Source organism: Eublepharis macularius, chromosome 8 (genome assembly GCF_028583425.1).
Source record: "Eublepharis macularius isolate TG4126 chromosome 8, MPM_Emac_v1.0, whole genome shotgun sequence".
NCBI classification, from domain to species: domain Eukaryota; kingdom Metazoa; phylum Chordata; class Lepidosauria; order Squamata; family Eublepharidae; genus Eublepharis; species Eublepharis macularius.
This window is the reverse complement of record NC_072797.1, coordinates 82,884,941-82,909,005: the sequence shown is the minus strand read 5'-3', so window position 1 is coordinate 82,909,005 and position 24,065 is coordinate 82,884,941. Positions and strand designations below refer to the sequence as shown.

At 41.6% G+C, this 24,065-nt stretch overlaps 1 protein-coding gene across 2 annotated transcripts in view; it reads right to left on the bottom strand.

The window, feature by feature from the left end:
* CDC42SE2 (CDC42 small effector 2) overlaps positions 1–24,065 on the bottom strand; it is a 115,036-nt gene that overhangs the window by 32,949 nt on the left and 58,022 nt on the right. The window contains exons 1-2 of one of the 2 annotated variants that reach the window (XM_054987262.1): positions 22,287–22,434; positions 13,329–13,621 (exon numbers count right to left, since the gene is read on the bottom strand). In XM_054987262.1, coding sequence (XP_054843237.1) covers positions 13,329–13,382 — 54 coding nt within the window. In that variant the 5' untranslated portion in view covers positions 13,383–13,621; positions 22,287–22,434. Of the gene's footprint in view, positions 1–13,328; positions 13,622–22,286; positions 22,435–24,065 lie in introns of those variants that run through there. The other variant, XM_054987261.1, reaches the window with a different exon arrangement.

Here is a 24,065-nt window from a genome sequence, read left to right as displayed (position 1 = left end):
ACTTGATTTTGCTACCACAGACTAACACGGCTAACTCCTCTGCATCTAATATCCAATGATGTCAATAAACAGACTAATAAAGCCAAACTGGTACATACTATACAGCATGTTGGAAAGTGGTTACAACAGCACACCACTGGCTTATCACCTACAACTCTCAGCTCAAATCAGTCAAATGTATCATCAATAAACTAAAGCTCATCCTGGATAATAATATTCCTTCTCTCAATGGTCTTGCTGACAGGCAGTCCCCTAATTTAAAACAGATTCTTACCAACAACAGTATCAACCTTTCAGAAACACAAACTCATGCAACAAACCAAGATTCCATATATAAGACAATACAATACTATCACAGGTTCTAAGAACATCAGCTATACCATCTTGGGCTCTCCTTCATCCTCTGATGTCATATATACCATTATGTATTAACAATATCCTTCTACTATCTACATAGAAGGAATAGGTCAGTTCTGACATAAAAATTAAATGGACATAAATTTGACATTAAAATCACAGTATTCAGAAAACAAAAGGAGAACATTTCAGTGCTGGGATGCACAGTTGTTCTGAAAGTCACAATTTTTCAATAAAAGAGATTTAGGATTTTAATATTGCTATAATTATTACTATCTCCACAAAACCTACAAATCCCCACCAATTAAGGTGTTAACTAGCATATAACTAGTAGTATCTATATTTTTCCTTATGAGACTTGAATTTTACATAATTACATTTCACTCTGCACTTCCTGCATTTCTTGACCCCTTGACCTTACTATTTTTTTAAATTTCCTATATAAAATGAATTCAAGGTGAGGATCCACTCACAACATCTGAAGAAGCCAGAATAATTTTTTGTTTGTCTTTAAGACAAACAAAACTCCTATTTGCTTCAGCATGGTTTTTTCTTGTCACTACAAGCAGTTATAATTGTGATACTATGCAACACAAACTTTCATCAGGCTGTTAAGTCTATAAAGGGTAGCTGGTTGGCTCTCTCATCTCACCACTGGGTGAACACAGAAGGCTAACTTGAAGATCTATGTTTATTTAAAGGCAGGCTCTATTTCATTCTGTGACAGAGATCTCACTAGAAAGAAAAGCTGACGACCAGACTCTTATCTCAAGTAGCAAATTTAAAAGCCTAGAAGTTTTTGTTCCCAGAGAAACATTTCATATTCCTGTTAATGAAAACTGTACTTCAAAAATACCTTAAAGAGGTGTAGTAATATGTGAAGAACTCTGGCAAACTAGGTATCATTTAGATACCTAATTATAAATAACAAGAGATTATTAGAAAGTAAGTAAGTAAAGAGGAAAAATTACTATTTTGATTTACTGAGCCCCTGAAAATCAACACAGGAAATATTTGTAGAGGTCAACCAACATGATGAAACATTACAGCTCCATGACAGGATGTGTGTCAGTAGTTACAACATGAAACCTTTCCTATTCAACCATATAAATGTCAAATTCAGTTGTGAAGGGGATAAAAAGTTGGCTTCAGGACAACTTATACAGGAAAAAACATCTTGGGTGAAATCTTCCACAGAGAACTATGAAAACATTATTTTTGTTTAGTTTATTGACTACATTTTAAGTAGAAAGTCTCCAAGGCATTTTACAACATTTTCTACAAAATTAAATATTAAAAATTTAATTGACCTTGAAATAATCACCACTGCATATAACAATTTCATCTGGAAACAAGATAATCGATTCCTCTTAATTTGATGCTTAACTTTTGCATCTGAAGCCCCTCCCCCCCCGTCAACAATATCAGTAGTATAATGCATCTTGAAGGTCAGGTTGCTCTGGGGAAAGGGTTCTTGTCCTCTCCACCACAATCAAACTTCCCTACTGTGAAGTCATTTTTCTGGACCAAATAGCAGGCCGTTGCAGAGATCAGGACAACCTACATGGAATGATCCTTGACTAGCTTAGTTGATACCTCATCTCTTTCACTCTTCCCTTTGAAGCCCGAGCTCTCGTATATCTTTCCGAATGCAAGAACTAAAGGCATTCTATGTATCCTCCTTATTAAACCATTCCAAATGACTGCTTTTGCTATGGAAGAAGCCTGTGGCTTGACTGTTACCAAATGGAGAGTCTTGAGAATGGGGCACCACAAGGAAAAGGCTGTCTCAATAACATAGCTGAAGTACGGGCCCTAAGCTGAAACAGGGAAGTCCACACTGCCCCCCACAATCACATGGAGCATTCAGGTCACCATCTTCATGGTTGGTTTCTAGCATACTTGAATGGTGACGCAGTCACGTCCAGTCATTTCCATCTATTACAACTTGGTAAAACTTAATTTTCAAATCAAGGAAGTTTTATAATATTTATGCCTCATTTACAGTCACAGTTGAGACATGAAGTGGTTTACAACCACATTTTGTTGTTGGCTCTACATTTTAGCAGACAAGGAATTAGCTTGTTTTAATTCATGGAAAAAAGGGCTGAAATGCATTCAGAACACAACTTGTTCAATGTAATTGGCTAAGATGACATATACTTGTCCATTTTAATTCTATAGTAGAAATATCAAACATAGTAGCTCACTTAACCAGGGAATTCCTTCTATTCTTACAGAAAGACTGAAAGATGGAAAGAACAACCCAGCTTTGTAAGATATGTTGCAACAGAATTGTATGAAGCCAACCACTTTTAGTCTTTGATGCAACCGTCAGTGCCAGTTCCACTCCTCTCATCAGTTCCTGCTAGTATTGGGCCAATCATGGGCTTTTCTTGTTACTGTACCTATGTTAAGGAATGGTGCCACAAACTCACGTCAAACTCAGGCTTGGACTGAGCTTCCCCTACCCTGAGGTAAAACCTCCTCCTCTGTAAGCTTATGAAGCTGTATACTGGGCTGGGCAGCCTTTGGTAACGTGGTTGATATTGCGCTTCAATGTTCTTCTTTGTCCCACCCTTATGAATATTACAATTTGGTTACCCAGCCGAGTCTTAATAGGGGACAGATCAGGGGTTTGTGCTTCCCTTTATCAGAAACTGGCACATGAGGCTTGGGAAGGTTCAAAAATGTAATTGAAGGTTTATTAACAGAAGTTGAACTCAAGAGGCAGGTAGGCAGGTGTTTAAACGTAATGACAGAAAGGTTTGGGTACAACAACTTCACTGGTGTGAGGCACAACACATTTGGTTACTGGCTGCTTTTAGAGGCACACCCTGCTTCACAGATGTTTCACTTTATATTCTTCAACACAAACACAGCACGCTTTCCCCTCCTCTCCAGACTTAGGGTGGCTCCACAGAGACAGACCCTTCCCAGATCCTGGGCAGGTGTTATAGCTGTGAACTATAATCCTGTTCCTGGCACTGAAGGGGAGACTCCTTTCTTCCTCCTTCCTTGGCCCTCTATACTTCCCAGATCTATTGAGTCTAAGTAGGGGTTTGTGCTGGTTTTCCCCACTTTAGTCCTAGGACTAAAAGTGCTTCACAAATCACAGAGGATTTTCTGGCTACCCTCACTGGTCAAAAGCCAGGCTCCGACTCTCTTTCACTCTCTAACTGCCAACTGACAGCTTCCCCCCAACATTCCACCCCCAACTGCCATTCTAGGCCAGCCACAAGGGGGGAGGAAACCTGTCAATCATAACCCTCTGACTAGGAATCTCAGCGTGTAAAGCTAAGTTCGTCACAAATGGTCTATCAGAGGAGGTTGCCATCATGACTACAAGACACTAAGCAAGACATTGAGTGAGCACTGTTTCACACGGCCTTTTGCTAAAAGGAGAAAGGAAACATTTTGGTATGCTTTTATTCTTCTATGCTGATGGTTTGCTAGGGTTTTGAGGGTTTTCCAGAACAGATTTATAACAATTCATTTGCATCCTGCTCTTCTGAACAGATTAGTATCATTAAGAGTGGTAAAGAAAGTGTTGTTATTACCGCTATATATATATATGTCTATAGCCAGTTTGGTGTAGGGGCTAAGAGTGGCAGGACTCTAATCTGGAGAACTGGGTTTGATTTCCCACTCCACTTGAAGCCAGCTGGGCAACTTTGGGTCAGTCACAGGTTGTTGGAGCTCTCTCAGCCCTACCCATCTCACAGGGTGATTGTTGTGGGGATGATAATAACATACTTTGTATACTGCTATGAGTGGGTATTAAGTTGTCCTGAATGGTGGTAAATAAATCAAATGTTATGTTATTTTTTTATATGGAGGGAGGGAGGGAGAGAGACAGAGAGAAAGAATGAATGCATGTATGTTATAATGGCTGTATGGTTTTCTATTGCAATGGGTCTCAGACTTTAGGAGCTGAGGACACCCATTTTGATTCAGCTTTTTTTGTGGACCCTCAGGTCTTGCCATATATATAGCAAGCAGCACATGCCCCATAGAGGCTTCTGTACACTCATATCCAGAAAACAGTGAGATCCTTAACCGCTAAACTTTAAGAAAAATGTTTTTGTCTGTACACAGCCTATAAAGTCAGGTAGCTGATTCTATAGGCCATAACTAGGGATGCCAGATTGCCAGCTTGGTATGCAACCTCCTGTCCTTGGCACCTGTGTGCGTAAAGTGCTGTCAAGTCACAACTGACTTATGATGACCCCAGCAAGGTACTTTCAAGGCAAATGAGCAGCAGAGGTGGTTTGCCATTGGTCCTTAGCACCTGCCACTGCTCAAATGAACAGTGGGAATAAAAAGGGAGGGGGTGTTGATGTACCTAGAAGTGACAGTACCACATTGTGCGATGCAGTAGGAATTTCCCCAATCACTGTGGTAAACACCATAGAAATTGTGGGGATTCCTAAAAGATTGTGTGACTTCATAGCTGCACAGCGCTGTTTCCATCAGTCTCCCCCACCCCCTGCTCCTGCTTGTTGCCAGCAAATGGCTGGCAATCCTAGCCACAAACCCAAAGGCCCTGGTCTGAGTTCTAATCATTGTCAACCCTTCAATGGAGGGGGCTTCTCAGCATCATTATGGTCAATAACTTCAGGATAGAGGCCAGCTAAACTGCAGAGGGAAGGAGCCTGGAAAAACTTTCAAAGATGCTAATAAATGCTAATAAAAATAGAAAGTCCAGAGTCACACAAAACTATTAGCTATCCACAGATGCAGAGTGGCTTCTCTTTGTGCAAAGAAATTCTTTGCATTGGAAAACCGAATGAAAACCAGTTCAGTTTTATGCCAGAGTTATGATGATCTCCATATTAGGATTGTCTCTCCTTGATGTCACATGGCCAGTTAGACAAATGGGCAAGGGAATGGGTCATCCTCTATCCTTAGCAAAGGAATCAGAGATCTCCAGAATACCCTTGTGCCCCCAGTTTGAGTTTATAAACCATTTCAGAAAGATGCCTGGTTGGGAACATTAACAAATCAGACTTCCCCCCTCCCTTAGCATAACAATCACAAACTGATCAGCTAATGACTTCACACTAAACATATTTAACCACACTGCAAACATTGAAGCCAAATTTAACTCTTCAATACACAATTCAAATGAAATTGACCTCTATCCCTCTATTTCTTTACAATAAATCCTATTAACGTTAGCAAAATGCCCACAAATTGTAGGATTAATAAGTAAAATCTAACCAGAGTTGATTAATGATTAAAGTCTAACACACATATTCTCACTTCCCTAGAGTGTGAATATCATGAGCTGTGTCACCAAAAAAATTACGGCTTTTATTCATTTCATGTCTTGATTAATCTTAATGAAGGTACTCTCCCTTGGTCCTAGGAATGGGGCAGTCCTTACTCTTGGGATATAGCTCCTCCTCTCTGAAGGCAGGGTCAGTCAGCTGATTTTTGATCCTGGAGGGGAGGGGCTTGTCCCAGGGATCCCCAGTCTTTCTGTCCCTGCCTTCCAAGCAGGATGTCTTCAGCAATGCTCTGCAGAGCACAGCGATCCTGGTGAAGAAGAAACTGCCAGAGATGAGCCGGGCATGGTGGCGTGCGCCTGTAATTCCAGCACTCAGAGAGGCTGAGGCCACAGGCAGTGTGGAGCTCACACAGGAAGGGAAAGGCCCTACCCCATCCCTGTATTGCTTTGGAGTGATGGCAAGTGTTAAAGCTGACAGTCGCGAGGTACTTCTGGTTCCATGGCCACAACTGCGATGGCAAGCGATACAGCCAATGGTCCTTAGGTTCTCCTAGGTTTCATGGCTGCAACTGCAAACTCCACCAAGGTCCCTCACATGTGGGCTGGTAGGAACATCCCCTCAGACGACCAGAGGGTGAGGTGTGTGAGTCTGCGATAGCCTGTTAAAGAGACCTATATTATTGGGAACTTCTTCAGGCTTGGAAGGAGCAGCCTCCAGCAGCAGCAGAGGAACTGCTCCAATCCCAGCAGCCCCAACTGAACTGCGGTAAGACTGATCCAGCGGGGAACGGGGGCTGTGAAAGGGAGGAGAAAAGTGCAGCAGAAGCCTTGCAGCCAGCTCGCCTCAAATAAAAGGGAGCCCTTTTATTTCTCCTCCTTTCAGCTAGGTTTTCTGAGAGCCAAGCTACAAGTGACAAATTACACTTGCCAGGCAAGTGAACTGACTCAAGTGTATTCCTCCCTGTTCACTTGCCATTCACTTGCGCTCCACTTGATCAAGTGGAGAGCAAGTGAATGGCAAGTGAACAGGAAGGAATATACGTGTGTCTGTTCGCTTGCCAGGCAAGTGTAATTTGTCACTTGTAGCTTGGCTCTGAGGTGTGCTTTTTACTTTCGCTTTCTCCCTTTGGTGGAAAATTCCTGTTGGTGGGAATGTCAGTAATGGTAGGCCCCAACCATCTCTCAGGCATCAGAGAGCAAAAATCTGCAGCCTAGATGTGCCAGATTCCCAGGCCTCACCCCCCCTTCTGGATCTCTCAACAGGCCAATGAAAGAGAGAAGGTCCAAGGGCCTGCCTGAAAATTTTTGTTGGTGAAATGCCAGTAAAGGGAGGCCTACCCACTTCCCAGGCCTCTGAGAGCGTAAATCTGCAGCCTAGATGTGCCAAACTCCCAGGCCTCAGCCCCCTCCTGGGCCTCTCAACAGGCCAGTGAAAGAGAGAAGGTCCAAGGGCCTGGATCCATCAGGCAAGGATGGCTGAAAATTTCTGTTGGCAGAATGTCAGCCTAGCCACCTCTCAGGCTTCAGAGAGCACAAGCCTGCAGCCTAGATAGGGCTGCCATTCCCCCGCCTGGGGTGGGGGATCCCCTGCTTCAACCTCCCCCCCACCCCACTTACCTGGCCAGCAGGGAGCATCCCCCAGGGTACCCCTGGTGGCGCAGTATGCCCGCTGTGGCATGCTCCTGTGCCCCCATGCCCCACCGTGCTGTGCTCTCGCACCCTGCAACAGGCTTGTTTCGGGCTGAATTGGGCCCACGGGGGACAATTCAGCCCTTTGCACACCTGGCCGCCCTTTGACACGCGTGATTACATCACTTCCCTGAATTGACATCATCACATACGTTGGGAGCATGCGCTTTGTGCACTAAGACAGAAAACGAAGACTGCAGAGGGTGAGTTCGAGGTTCCCAGTCCCCCATCGAGGGACTCAAGGGCCCTGGCAACCCTAAGCCTAGACTTACTGAACTCCCAGGCCTTGGCCTACTCCTGGGCTGCTTAACAGGCTAATGAAAGGGAGAAGGTCCAGGGTCTGGACCCCTCAGACTAGGACACCAAGAAGTGAGCTGCTGTATCATTGTCGTTAAGTGACTGGGCCATGAATCGGCACTCTGCTGGTTCAAATCCCATAATTGCATGAACTCAGAAGCTGGCCTTGGGTTAGGGTTTGCCAGTTCCGGTTGGGAAATTCCTGGAAATTTGGTGGGTGGAGCTTCAAGTAAGTGGGGTTTGGGAGGGGAGGGGTCTCAGCAGGGTATAATGCCATAGAGTCCACCCTCCAAATCAGCCATTTTCTCCATGGGAATTGATCTCTGTCGGCTGGAGATCAGTTGTAATTCCAGGAGATCTCCAGCCACCATTTGAAGGCTGGCAATCCTGCCTTGGGCAAACCTCCCATCTCAGCCTCAGTTACCCAGTAGTATTGGGAGGGATAATGATAATTCTGACCTTATCACAACTCTGATTGATACTGATCTGCCCAGAAGAGCGGTACATAGGCGCAGTTGTTGTTAACAAACCTACTGGTGTGGCTCAGGTTGGAAATAAGAAGGAATACAAAGAGATCCTGAAGGAGTACCAACAAGTAGCCTAGAGCCTGGACCTTCAGATGGGCAAGAGGGGCAACCCAAGGGGGGGTCCAACTCAAAGATAGGAAAAGGGGTGCGATTCCCCCTCCCCAATCAAAGATGAGACAAGTGCCATTGACATCACCCTCTGTTAACCCTCTAACCTGAGAGCTCTGAGCTATTGGGTTCTCCGTCAGCCAGGAAGAAAAGGGGAATTGTTAAAAGTGTAGGCTGTGGTATATCTTAGGAATGATCTTGAGTCTGATTAAGGAGTGAATGAAGCAAGTTTATTCAGGAACTACAACTTTGACAGAAAGGAGAGAAACAGAATAGATACTAATTACCTCAAAAAATGGGAGAGAGGGACTTCTGGGAAGAAGCAGGAAGTAGTGTAAGAATACCAATCTGGAGACAAGCAAGAAGTACAGAAGAGAGACAGAAAGAAGGATCTTATTCTGCTATTTATCTGTCATACCTGCTGCCTCCTGCAGGTATTCTGCATCTTCTGCCTTCTCTGTACGCAAGACATAGTACTTCCAACAAAAAGAGGGGAATATTCCTAAATACACAGTCACCCTGAGGCAAACAGGAGCTGTATTCTAGATTGCTCCCTAAAGTGTTGAGGGTTCTAGAGTTTTCCCATAAGGAAGGAGCAATCAGGCTCAGATTTCCCAATAGTGTTGGCGAGGATCCTTCTCAAAATCAGGAGAGATTCTGCCAGGGATTTGCCTTTTCAATAGCCTTTTATACCCGAAGAGGGCTAAGAGAGAAACTCTGGCAAAATCCAACCTAACCACTCTTTTCCCCAAGATACACTGATTCCAGAGGCTACAAGCTGCCAGTGGTGGATGATCCAGTAACCATCCTGCTGGCCAATCCTGTGCTGCCCATTGACACAGACAGCCTACCCAAGGATTCTATGTCAGGTGGTTCGAACTGGCTCTGTGCAGAAACTTGGAAGCTTCCACTACATCTCTCAGAGCATCAGCAGCAGCTTCGCTCTTGCCTAGAGATGCATTCTCTTGGGCCTCAGACCTAGCTGCAGTGAGTAGCAAGATCCTCAAAGAGTTGAAGGTCGGAACTAAGAAAATAGCCCTGGCAACAGTCTTTACACATCCATAGATGCTCTGTTATGGTCAACAAGAACCAAGGGTTTAACATGGCAGCCAGGCACAATACTTGTCTTAGGAACTGCAACGTCAACCTTTCGCCCAAGCCAAAGTAACTGTGGTTCCCTTCAAAGGCATTAACCTGTTTGGAGAAGCTCTGGATAAAGAAAAGCAGAAAGTCCTTCCCTCAAAGAAGAAGGAAGAGAATTTGAGGAAGAGGCTTTAGTCCTTTCAAGAGTCCAAGCATCCTTCCCACACAAGATACACTAGACCATTCAAAGGAAGATAGTAGACCAAACATCGAGAGGATGGTAGTCCATCCTCCTTCAACAAAGCCGGTTAAAACACCAAGTGGCCAAAGAAGAGAGCTCAGCGTGACTCCGCCAAGGCAGCAGGCACAATTGTGTTTGCAAACCCTCGGTAGCAAACAGTAAGCGATACAGTGATCAATGGATATTCACTGGAATTCAACTTGTGCCACCTGGGGTTTTCCTCCAGATCCAAAAGAATTGGTCAAATAAAACAGACACATAGGGGCAAGAAAGTTTGGAATGGAAATGCTCACATTTGTCATGACTGTCATTCAGAAGGGAGATTGTCGGGCTTCTATTGATTTCTCAGAGGCGCTTCCAATATAGGACTCTGCCTTTTGACCTGAAAGCACAATCCAGGGTATTCACCAGAATCCTAGCAGCACTGATAGCATGGCTAGACTGCAGAGAGTGGCTCCTTTTCCTGTATCTGGACGACATCTTGGTCATGGTTCCATCCTTGCCACAGTGGAAAGAAGCGGTGAAATTGACGGTAGCCTGTCTGTAGGATCATGGATTCTTGGGATTTAGAGCCATCAGACTGGTCCAGGATCTTCCCACAGGCCACCACATGTTTATATAGATGAAGGTTCACCTTGAATCTCTAAAAGCAGTACCTGTAACAGACCAGGACAACTCCCCAGCGGACTAGCTAAGACAGAGAGTGATGGACCAATGAGAATGCATGCTATCTAGAGAGATGTTCCAACTGGTCTGGCAGAGTTTCAGCAAGACTCAAGAAGAAGAAATCCTCAAGCCATAGGGATAGAGGCCGTGAGCTGCAAGCTTCCTCCACAACTCCTGTACACTTTCCCCAGTACAGCTATTGCCCAGAGTTGTTCAGAAGATCACACAGCAATGTGCAGAAGTGATTCTAATAGTATCCTTCTGATCTAGAAGGACGTGGTCTCATGACCTGAAGAGACTATCCAGCATGGATCCCTGGCACCTCCCACTTCAGGAGAGCCTGTTGATGCAGGGAACAATACCACACCCTTGACCAACTCTGCCAAGCCTCACAGCATGGAGATTCAATGCAAACAACTAAGAGAGTTAGATTTTGCAGAAATCGTAATTGGTACTATGTTAGCCTCCAAGAAGAGTTTCACAGAGTCTATAATAATACCTGCCAAGTTTCCAGATGTAGTACATGGATAGAGGCTCTTTAAGGGGTCAGTTAGGGAGATACTATCCTTCCTTCAAGGGAAGGATAATCACATTAGCTAGACAAGTGTCAGAGCTGCAGCCACTAGCAGTAGATAGGGAGCTATGCCCCTTCCTTCAAGATGACAGAGTAAGTTATGAACTGAACCAGCCTTCATTCTGAAGGTGAACACCTTTTCATAGGATAGTAGAGATAGTACTACCCTCCTTCTATCCTAATCCAAAGCTTGAGAAGGAAAGGGAATCTCACTGCCTTGATATATATAGAGCTGCAAGCTTCTACCTGGGCAGGACTAAACAGTTTTCACAAGTCTGAGACACTAGTTGTGTTTTTCAGGAGGTCCTCCTTGGGACAGAGAGTGTCCATTTCCATGATAAGTAGGTAGAGCTGAGGGTACATAATTCTGGCATATCAAACCAGAGGTCTGGAGACACCTCAAGGTGTCATGATGCACTCACTAAGGGAGAGAGACATCAGCAGCCTATAAATCTTTAGTAATTAGAAAAGATCGATAAGACAGCCACATGGATATCAGTACAATCAATCATCAGGCACTACAGGATAAATAAGTTGGCCTTTGCAGAGGTAACTTTTGGCAGGAGGGTACTACAACACACCCTCTAGACCTGGAAGCCAGACGACTCACCCCAGGGCACACTGCTTTTGTATGTCCCAAGAGTAAGGACTGCCCCACTCCTAGGACCACCAGAGAATGGAAGGTTGTTTTCACTTACCGTGAAGCTTCCTTTCTTGTTGGTCTAGGAGTGGGGCAGTACTATCCACCTGAATTTCTTGGCGGCGGCTTCTAGGATTGGCTGGAGAGTTAGGACAGTAATCTTCCTCCCACTAGTGTCAGAAAAGAGACCTTATTATTTTAAAAAAGTTGAAGGAAGTTGCTTTTTCTTATGATATTGTGATGGGGAGTCAAGACTTGGGAAAGGACTGGCGGTTCCAGGGACAAGCTCCCTCCCCTCTGGGATCAAAAATCAGATGACTGACCCTGACTTTAGAGAGGAGGAGCTATATCTCAAGAATAAGACTGCCCCACTCCTGGACCACCGAGAAAGGAAGCTTCACGGTAAGTGAAAACAAATCTTCCGTTATCCAGAACGATTAAGGTCAATGGAAATTTACTGTTAACAATGGGAAATGCACTGTATCTTTATGCTATGATTCTGTTTAAATGTGTTTCATATCCCACTTAACAGCATAATACACAGAACTAAGTTTTATCGTCACCTTTGTAGCATCCTTGTTGTTCTAGAAGACTTATAAACATTTATAAAAATACAAAATTTATATTGTAAGGATCACATAATTTGCTTTCTGAAAATTAAGCTGGAAAACATGTTTTTTTTTTAAATGTTGGGGAGTTTTGTGTTTGTGTTTGGTCAATCAGATCCTCCAGAAACCCATCTTGTCAAATCAAGGATGACTCTATAATACACTTTTTCTGAGCATTCTCTTTCCATGCATGGTTGCGTACAGGGTACTATTTTACATCTTGTCAGTAGAATTATCATAATCATATTATTTGACAGTTGCAACAAAGCAGGTGGGTTTTCAGTAACTTCCCTAGTATCTAACTACCTAGATATACTGCCATTCACTTTGTGATTACATTATCCACTACGTGATTATTTTCTTATTCAAATACTTTATAGCCCTGATTTTGCCTTCTGTATTTGTCTCCCAAAGTGTAGTAATCACCTAGAAGTTTCCAGTGTCCCATTTAATCTGAACATTTAAATTGCACTGATAATGGCTCCTTCTCCAACTTAGTTTTTGTTTTTGTTTTAATAAATTTTTATTTTAATTACTAACATCAAAACTACAAACAGAAAAAGGAAACAAGGGGGGAGGGAAAAAACAACATAAGAACACAGACTACAATTACAAGTATTGAATTCCCTTCATAATACAATTATTTAAAGTTAAACTTTCTAATATACTATTAGATTGGTAGATCTTATAAGATACGAACTACAGTCAGGATCAGGTCTTCTTCCCCCCCTGCGTCTCGGTCTCAGTTCTCTTTGAACAGCTACAATAGCTGCGCTCACTCCTTCTCCAACTTAGTTTTTGAATTGAACAGATTAGGAACCATAATTGATACAGCATTCTAAATTTACGATCTGTCAAGTATTTTTCAGAGTATGTAACCTGTATACATACAAATCTATCTTCCACTCATCCACACCTGTTGTTCTGACAAACAGGTGCACAGCTATTGTCAGCTTGCAATTAAGCTTATTCATTTGGCTGTAGAACATGCTCTATCTACATCTAATATCTACAATGTTATAGTGTTGAGCATTCAATGTTATAGCATTGAGCATTCAGATTCAGGGTAAGGAATGACGTATGCCATCTGCAAATTTGAAAAACATTCTCCATTCTTAGGCAGAAATTAGTACAAAGCAGCCATTTATATGCATAGTAAAAACAGCTGATAAGTATGGGCTTACTACTCTGAATCTAGGGAGAGTTCAGTTCAAATCCATATTTCCCTACAAAACTCACTGGGCAATTTTGGTCATTATCTCTCAGTCCTATTTATTAGAGAACAAAACTAAGATTTATACTTACAGGTTGAGGCTGTTCTGCAATACAGCAGTTGAAACACAACCAGAACTCACTCATTGTTAAAGTTCAAAGTGCAAACCCCAATGTAAGGAGCAAGAGACAACGCTCCAAATCTGTGGCAGTAGGTTTAAATTGATGTGTCAGGAGGATCCCACAGAGGATAAATAAAAGTTTCTTCTGTTATGCTTTCCCTTCCACGACACAATGTGAGTTGGCACAAATTTGACTCAAGGTATTGTCCATAGCGTCATAAAAATGAGAAGTTTTCCTTCAGTTTTTGGATTCCACGCTGTAACCTGAAGAGAAAAAAAAGAAAAAATCTGTCAGATTGATTAAAATCCTGTTGCTAAAAGTCGTAATTTGAAAGGACTTCCCAAAGAAGTTCTCTATGTACAGAATAATCTATGTTCTACCCTATTCTATACAAAAGAGTGGAAAATGAAACGTTCTCCTTTTTCTACAGTAAAGTCAGCAAGGGAAAAAAATCTCAGCATATAACTGTCTGAATGGCACCCTCTCCTCTCTTTTTCCATAAGCTTTAAGAATTTAGAAATGCCGTAAGACAACATTCTATTTGAACATTTTCTACAAGGTATCACAACATAAAGTGTTTGGTACAAAGTACTTTAAAAATAGGTCATTTTCCCTATTCCATATCACTGCTGTCTGTATACTTCATGTTCCAAGACTATTAAACCACCCAACATTATTTAAATGTAGCTTCAACAACTTGGTAGTGTTCAAGCTTGTGTGCTATCATAATAATTTGCTTCTGTTATACTGCTTTAAGTAACATTATTTTCAAAAAAGAAAAGAAATGCCTGAAGTATAACTTGTTACCTTAAAAGGTTTTAAGATCCTGCAGTGGAAAAACTGACACCCAAGACTCTTTCATGAAAATGAAGGGTTAGTTAATCTCTAACCTGAAACTGTTATACTTTGAAAAGGCAATGCAGCAATGTCCTGGTACTTTCACTTTGCTCATTTGGCTTGTAAACTGCTGCCACAGTCTTACTTTGTAAATCAAGGTCATGATACAAAGACAGGCAGATATGGAACACTAACATACAAAATTAGGATCCCTTTGTGACATCATTTAACAATATAAACCTAACAAGAATTCTCAAGTGGAAGGGCTTCTTCCGCAAGCAGGTTACAGATTGTTACTAGTAGCATTATAAGCTCCTTTCTTCCTCCTCCTCTCATCAAAATAGGTATCCCCCATAGGCAACAACAGATAATCATTTTCCAAAAAGCAATGTGCACTAGTTCCCCATAGCATCTGGCCATGATATGAGTGAATTTTTATAACGCATCCAGTGAAAAATGAGTGCCTCCATAGAAATATGGGACATATTTTAAACAAAAAAGCACAACTGTGGAAAGATTTCTTTTACCATGTGAATTTGGGGTGAAGAGAAGGAAGTGGGAGAAATTTACCAGGGGTGAAAAGGGAGAGAATAAAAATTTTCTGCTGAGCCTCCCATTGTGAGAGGGTGAACAATTTGTGGTGTAGTGACTGAAAAAGCTTTGCCTCTTTCTCTTTCCTCTGAAACAAGACCTAGGCGCATTCTATTCTATTCTATTGACACCTTTAGCACTGTGGTGGAGGAAAGTGCCATCAAGTCACAGCTGACTTATGGTGACTCCTGCTGAGGTTTCCATGAGACTAACGAAGATAGTTTGCCGTTGCCTGCCGCTGCAACCCTGGTCTTCTCTGAAGGTCTCCCATCCAGATATTAACCAAGGCTGACCCCTCCTTAGCTTCCAAGCTCTGTAGAGACTGCTTGCCTCGGCTATCCCGGGCAGGGTGCTTTCAGTACAAGTCACATTTATTTTATTCTATTACTTTATTTAAAACGTTTCTATGGTACTTTTCACAGTCGGTTTTTAGAGCGTGTTTGTACCTGTTCCACATCCCATGTTTGCAAGGTTTTCACACTTTCAAAGCAGTCATGGGACGCAGTCCTGCTTTTTGTCTGCTGTATCCCCAATTCCCGCCCCCCTGCTGCGGACAAACTGCAATGTTTTTTTAAGTCCGCTGCTGACTGGCAGCTGGCCTGCATTTTGCTAATGTGAACACTTTTGCCCCCTTTTTGCTTCTCTCCCCCCTCTCCTTTTCCCTGGGAGCTGATTGGTTTGTGCAGAATTAACCACTCCCACCCTCCTCAGCTCTCTGAACTCCTTGTCCACCATTTTTTTTAGTAAAGCGAGGTGAGGGTCATAAGGCCGTTTCTCCGTTGGTTTCCTTTCTCCCAATATGCATGCACTCTTTTATTTTTTCCCCCAAAGCCAGGAACAATTCCTAAGCTTGCTGCTAATTCCCCGTTAGCTTTAAAAGCAAGGGAAGGGTTAAATAGCTGCTTTCTCCTTCCTCCCTTAGAGTATGCACACACACTCTTATTTTTTTAAAGACAAGAATGGGTTGCAATGCTTTTCCCTCCCTCCCAGGCACGTTTCAGACTTTGCCAAAGAGAAAAAAAAAACCCAAGCATTTTGCACAGCGCTTTGGAAACAAAGCCTCAGCTTACTGGGGGTGGGTGGGAATGAATCGGCAGCATTTTAACCCTTTCCTGGCTTGATTTAAAACAAAAACGAGAGTGGTACATGTTTCCCCCCAGAACTCTGCCACCAATTGCCTCTCCAGTGGGCAGGGGGTAGCCCAATCAGCAAAAAGGGGGAAAGGGTTCCAACATTGCAACGTTACTACACATGTTCAATTTTTTTTAAAAAAGTGTGATATTAATTGCAAGGCCCCGAAAGCCCGAAACTGCACCTAGGTTTCAAAGTGGGTCTGAAATGAAACAGACACCAAATTGAAACTGCAGTGGACAGTGTGAAATGAACGGGTGCAATGTCGAAGCCACTGTGATCGGGGCGAATGCGCATAAATGGCAGTTTAAACCATAAATGTGAAAAGGACCTGTGTTGTCTTTCCACTCATACAGAGTTCACCAAGCTGGTGAGCACCAAAACAGTAAAATATATCATCATTAAAACAGCTTTTTAAAAATATATAAATATATAGCTGTATTTATATAGTGGTAGTATACGTTTTTAAATGAATATGTATTATTTATATTTTTAATGGTTACTGTTGATAAATTGTGTAGTGTGTTTTAAGTTGTTGTGATCTGCCCTGAGCCCACCTGTTTGGGGAGGGCGGACTATAAATTTAAGAAAATGATAAATAAATAATTTAACAAAAACATATAAACACACAAATACACAACACCAAAACCAGGGAGGAGGGCCAGTAACAATTACTGGAGGTATTCCAAACAGAACAATGTCTTCACCCATTGGTGTAAGACACCAATAGAGGGAGACAAATGAATCTCCCTGGGGAAGAAGTTCCAAAGTTTTGGTGACCCTTTCTAAGGTTGCCACCCATTTAGCCTCAGACTGCAGGAGGACTGGAGTGGATGGATAAGTTCATATGGGAGAAGGCAATCCTTAAGGAATGTTGTCCCCCAAGCCATATAGGGATTTCAGGCATCTTGAATTGAGCCCAGAAGCAACTTGGGAGCTAGTGTAGATGGAACAAAACTGGGATGATATGGTCCCTGCGACAGTCAACATTTCCAGAAGACTAAGGACCAGTCTGGTGCATCTGTGAGCTGGTCACTGTTTGTTTCTAGCTCTGAGCACAGTTTGCTTGGGGCCAACTGCAACTCAGATAAAAACTGAACACCTGCTAAGCCTATATTTGTTTCCATCTTCATATCTCAACGCCTGTCAGTCAAGCATACCAACTTTTTTTCTAAAATGTCCTGAATAAACACTGCTGTAAAACATAAAACCTAATTATATGGAATGTAATAGACGTAAGTAAGACACATAATTAGTACAAGATTCCAAGAAAGGGATCATGTGACAGTTCAGCATGTTTGAGTTGTTAAAAATTAACTTTTATTGTTTTTTGAGTCCAAGATATTAAGCTTATTTGTAGGAAACACCAGCATGAAACTTCCTAGTTCAGGACCACTAAGGTGATTGCAGCAGCTAATGTGGGGGAGAGAAGAGGGATTACAAAGTCATAAGAGAAACATGCTAAAAGAATAATAAATGCAAAGGTTTTTTTTGGAGAATCACAAATATCTATGTAAAGTTCAAACACAGGACACTGCACAATTCAATGGAAAACATGTATTTCTTAGTAACAATACAACTCAGATATTAAAATTAATGGGAACTTAACATTCAGTTCAACTGCAAATGCATTTTCTCTATGTCCTCCTCGCTATTCAGCTTTGTATTCCAATGTATCTTTAGGCCTTATGATTTTGGAATTCTCACGTCACCATGGAACATGGATGTTTTAGGCTTTCGGTGTGGCTCAATTCATGATCAACCATCTCACTTATATAAGATTGGTTGCTAGCACGATAAAAGAGTTTCCACGTTAAGATGCTGTGTAGGTTTGGTCAAGTGTTTCACTCTCATGCAAACGAAGATGAAGCTTCGCTCACACTGAAAGAAGATTTTTTCCAGTGATCATGCTTTGCAATTTTGTAGCCTAATAAAGTTTTATATAACTTACAAATATATATTCACACATTATGCTAAGCATTTATATTTTTGCACCTTTTTTATATTCACTGAAATAGTTAAGTTTTCCGATCAGGGGAGGGTGTTATGCCAATATAGATTAAAATCATATGCCAATAATCAATACTGAACAATACTAGGCCTAGCTTCTGTATTCTCTAGATGAACTTTTAAACTTTGCATGAACTTTCAGTGTATTTTTTCTGTGTAAGGTAATTCAGCAGGTGTGCTTTCATCCTTTGACAATTAATTAAAATAGTGGACTCTACCGAGATTGATGTTCTTCTATCTGAGATTCAACCAATGGTGATCGCCCAACTTAACTTTTTCTTGACACTTGTCAGAGATTTATCGTATTCTCTTGCAGATCAGACTATGACAATTTTTTAACTAATTGGAAGGCTGTACTATGAAATTATGAATATTCAGTGAAGTGTCAAACCAATCATTATTTGTTTGTGCTATCATGTGAATAGACCCTAAATATTTGCATATGATTAAGTATATAATTGCAAACACAGATAGAATAAGCAGGATACTGATGAAAGAGATCTCTTGAGAGAATCTAGGCGAGAACCTATCTTTAACTATGCATTTCATAGAAACTTTGAGCAATGTTAAACTTAGGATTTATTAAGAAATGTTAGTGAACTTATTTCTTATTGCCTTTCTATGTTCTGTTGTTATAGGATTCATATTAATAGCCATTTATATTTTGATTACTTGCTTCATTAAAAAACTAGGGTATATTTTCAATAAAGTGAAATAAACTCTAGATTGGTGTCTGTGTGTTTGATAAGGAGTTGCAAAGCAATATTGAACCCTATATAAATAAATGTACTGATAAACAGCTGGTTCAAAGAACTTATCTGTTTGACAGGTCTAAAGACTAACTGCTTTTGGCTTCCCCGGAGAGAGATCCATCTTTCTCCTGGCTAGTTGAAGCTTAGTTTTAGACACGGGCAACGGGCCCGTTGCAGTACCACAGGTAGAACTGGTCCAGTCTAGTAGTAGTAAACTGCCAATCAAGGATCTGGGAGGTCTGGATTCGAATCCCTAAAACTGCCATGAAACTCACTGGTGACTTTGGGCCAGCATAATCTACCTCACAGGGTTGTTGTGAGGATAAAACAGAGGACTGTATGTTGCTCAGAGCTCCTTGGAGGGAAAAGTCCGAGGAAAATGTACTAAGAAAAAAACAGATAGGATAGGCCATCCGTGTGTTGTTTCTTTTTATGAACCCAAATGCAGCATTTTTCTTCTTGTGATTAGAAACCTCATAAAAGGAAGCTCAAGGCAGCCATATGCAAAGCAGTGTTCCTTCCTAGGAACGTTCTGGTTACACCCCAATTGTGAAAGATTGCTTGTTTTATTGAATTAGAGATCATATTGCAGGGCACACAGATTACAAGCAAGCTGAAACTTTGTTGCACAGATAAACCAACCAGCAATTGAATATCAAGGTCAAAGAGGCTGGCTTCTGAAATGCCTCCCTTCTAACAGCTTATATGAGTTATATAAAACTCCCCCTCCACCTTGCTCTCTGCCTGCTCTGCACAACTCCACTTTAAATTTAAAAATACAGTGCCAATGTTCTGCTCTGTATTTACTCCTACAAAAATGTTTCTTTTATCCTCTACGTAGGCTAATCCATTTTTTTCTCTAACAGAGGCTCTAAGACTTTAATAACTAGAAACTCAAAAGCAGGGCCTGTCTGGTGGAAATTCTGCTCCATAAAAGTAAGTGAGAAGTTTGAACTTGTGGCATTTTAATGGTTGTAGGATTGCCATTCCCATTTTACTGGCTCTGTTTCTTTGGCAGTAGCTGGATACTTACAATGCAATCCTATGGCAAGTTACTCCAGTCTAAGCCCACTGAAATCAATGAGCTTAGACTGGACCAACTCTCCATGTTAGAAATGTAGCATTGAAGCTAGTATGGAGAGGTGAAAAGAAGGATGTTGAGGTCTCAGGTTGCTTTTAAAAGACACAAAAACAGGTATTTTAAAGAAGGGTAAACCTGAACTACAGGAGACATTTCTCATGGCGGGGGGCAGGAGGGGGATAACAGGAGAGATGTACACCAATGCTGGGTGGGTGGGGGGTTGCCCCGGGGGGGGGGGGGACAGCGTATATTATTCAAAGAAAATGTTCTGACATGCTAATGTGTTACAGAATCAGAGAGGCCTTTGTTATCCATCATTTTCTTTCAAAAGGTAACATGAATGATCTTTCAACAGAAAAGAGCTTAGGACACGAAGTTCTTTAAAATAATCCAAAGCAATCTTTTTAAAGCCCCAAACTGCACAACCATTAAGGCCAGAGTTGTAGCTCACCATCAACAAGGTCAGAGGCACCCATGACACTCAACCATGTTACCCTCAAAAGATCAATAGTAATTATGCTAGTCAGATACGAGAATTGCACTTTACTGGAAAATTCCACTGGTAGTGCAGGCACAGGATCTCCCAAGTGTCTTGCCCCTAAAAAGCTACACATGCACCAATGTCCTTCAAAAAATGGAATATCTGTAGAAGTCCTAGGAGTAGTTTTGAAAGACAACTGCCAAATTGAATTAAGCACATATCTTTATTATTGCTTTCTCCTGCACGGAACTGTACAAAAAAGACATCTATACACACCCACCCTAACAGGATACAGAACAGGGCAAGCCAGGAGTGTTAAGAACAAGAACTTTAGAGAGCAAAGTACTGTGAAAAGATCAAGCCCTTAATGTAGCATTTTGAGACACAGTTTTGTGCACAGCGCACAATTTGCCAGTCTAGACTTCACAGATTAATGGAGACCCACTAGATTATAGTCTTCAACAAGGCTGCAGACAACCATTTTTTACTGCATCTTTTTACTATTACATAATGTAGCCATGGCATTACAAGTAAAGAGGAGTCTTACAATGTATTGCTAATTGTATCATATACCTAACCTTATTAGCTTGACTGAAGAATTTATTAACTAGATCTACAACGAGCACAAAAGCTCAGGGTGGAAGAAGTTTCCTTATCTACTTCATCCCCATAGCTGTATAGAACAGGATTATTACTCCCATTTTATAGCGGGAAAAGCCCTCTGGAACCTTCCTTTTGTCTGCTTTTTAAAATTGGCCGCTTTTGCCTGGTTTCTGTGGCTTGTAACAGAGAATGGATTTACAGTCGATGAGAAGAAGAGGGAGAGAGCAGAGACATTTTCAAATGTTTTGCTCTGTTGTGCAATAAGCAATAGCTTGGTTCTAGACTTATTCATTTTCCTCTGGTATCTCAGTTAAGTGCAGAACTGAAGACTTTTAAGATACCTTTTCTGGCATTATTTGGCCACAGACTTGTAGATGTTCATCAGGGCCACGAAGGTCTGCTGGCAGACTTGTGTTTCAGCAGAGATCATGTGGAAACTCTGTATGCAACCTGACAACTCCACATGGGGCTGTATATCACGTTTATCCTTCCCTTTCTCCAAGGATCTCACGTTAGTAGGATAGCCAACTCTGACCTGAGAAATTCCAGGAGATTTGGGGGTAGGGCCTGGGGTAGGCATGGTTTTGGAAAGGGAGGAACCTCAGCAGGATATAATGCCAATAGAGTCCACCCTCCAAAACAGCCATGTTCTCCAGGGGAACTGATCTCTGTTGTCTGGAGATCTGTTGTAATTCTAGATCTCCAGGTCTCACATGGATATTGGCAACACAAAGGGTAGTATATGTGGATCTTTCCTCTTCCATTTTATCTTCACAGCTATTCATTATAAGCGTTGTATCTCTATCAAATTAACAATTGCAGGCAAAACACTCCATGCAAAAAAGGTAGGGCAGGCGAAGAAATCGTAGCTCTCCCTATTCATAAGTCAACTCTCTAACCATTGCACACACTGCTTCACTATAAAGTCACTGAAAATTTGCACTATATGCAATTTGCAATATATAAAGCCACTGCAATTATGTTATTGTAATAGTAATAGCTTGAAAGCGCCCTTCTACAAACACATGTATAATAATCCTTCTGCCTCCAACTGCTGGTTCCTACAAATAGCACCTCTACATTGTATTTATTCACAAAGTTCCACCAAGGAAATGGCATCATGGGAATCAGCTTTATGGGATTCCAGAGAAGCTCTGAAGTTTCACTGCCAATTTAGATCACATTTGCTTTAAACTCCTTATGCAGAGACAATAACAACAAATATGTTGTCTCAAGATATTTCTCCATATTTAAATCAAAACCCCTTAATGAATTATCACAGTACAGAAAGAAAAAATCACTACTTGAAAAAGTCATCCATAAATCTAAAATAAGGAGAAGAGAATGCATTAACCAATGTAGAAACATGATAATTTTAGAGTGGCAGGTTTCATTTGTGTTATGAACATAACCCCAAATAAGAAATGTAGGGAAAAACAAACCTTTTGTCAAGACCTCTTGGGCTCCTTTTTCTCTCACAGCTTGGCTCTGGGTATACAGACATGTATTTGGAGGAAATACAGTTACTCAGTACTTACAGTTGAAGGGCAGCATTCCCCCCTTTAAGAGATTTAACAGGCTCACTTTAAGGGTCAATCTTTCTTGCCTTCTGGCTGCCTCATTTCTTTGCTGCAACTGCAGACAGGAAATGTGGTAATAGGGCTGACTATTGTGAGTAGCAGATAAAAAGCACAGAAAACCACAGGAAGAAGAATGGCTGCAGGTGCTAATGCATCACTTGAACTTAACTGCTCTACCCTCCTAAGTCGTTTTTGTCTGGGTTGGGGTTTTTTCTTCCTAAGAGGGTGTGCCATGGGGGAAGGGGAAGCAGTACATGCAAAACTGCCATCTGGATTGTTATAGCTGTTTCATAAATACATGACTATTTCTCATAGGAAATAATTTCATTGCAAGTCTTATGTTTAAAAAGCAATGCAATTTCTAACAAGTAAATAAGCTAAATATCAGTGGTATTAACATAGGCAACCATGCATGAGAATCATGGACCAATAAGGACTGAACGGCCAACACATTTCAGTATTTCCAGATCTTGCCAGCAAGCACCACAACCCCCCCCCCCTTTAATGTCCCAGCTATAGCCAGTGTGCAGGAAGGTACATTCAGCTACAGTAGCATATCTATTTTGGTTGGAAGTAGTCAGATGCAACACTTCCCAAAACTTCAGAAAAGGCCACTCTCAAGTGTGCCTAGCTGGGGAACAACGTAATACATTTGACTAAGCTTACTGTCTTGAGTGACATTTTATGTTCCTGAATTTAAAAATAAAATTCATGTTGACCTTGACATTCATCATGCTATAAGCATTGCATCTGTATTAAATTAACAATTACATGCAACAAACACTGTGCCAAAAAAAAAATCACCCTAAATCCTGCTTTTTACTCTGAGGCCAAGGATGCTGACAAACAGAAACAGCCGTTGCAAAACCAAAGCTAGAGAGTAGGTCAACTTTAAAGTAGAAGTGTGAAAATGTAACATCAGTTACTGTAATAGATGCTTGAGAAGCATCTGAAAAAGCCACATTTTTAAAAAAAATCTATTGCAAAAAGCTATAGATTTAAGAACATAAGAAGAGTATCGCTGTATCAGGCCCATCTAATCCACCATCCTGTTTTACACAGAAGCCAAGCCGCTGCCCTGGAGCGCCAACAAACAAGGGCCAAAGGCCTTCCCCAGATACTGCCTCCCGGAACCTGAATTCAAAGGTTTGCTTCCTCTGTATATGGAGGTTCCCTTTAGTCACCGTGGCTGGTAGCCATTAATGGACCTCTCTATCACGAATCTGTAACCCATTTTTAAAGCCATCTACACATGTGGCCATCGCTATCTCCTCCGGCAGTGAACTCTAGCTAGTTTTAGTTGGCTAGTACTTAAAGACGGGACTGGAACAGAAGCAACCCTACCTACATGACTCCATCTGTTAGCAGTTGCACTCTTTAACCAGCCTGACCTTATTGCAAACCAAGCCCCTCAACCTCAGGCTTACCACCTCTCTCATCTTCATGACTGGTGTTCTGTTCCATTCAGACAAAACAGAAACTATGATTTGTTTTGAATTAAGAAGTTTTTGATTCACAAATCATGGTGGGGGGGGGGGTAGAGGGGGAGGAGTGCATGAGCTAAGAGATTCTAAGGCTTACTGCCATAATGATGATGTGTCTAGCTTACATTTTCTGAGATTAGCTGATATGCAATATTAC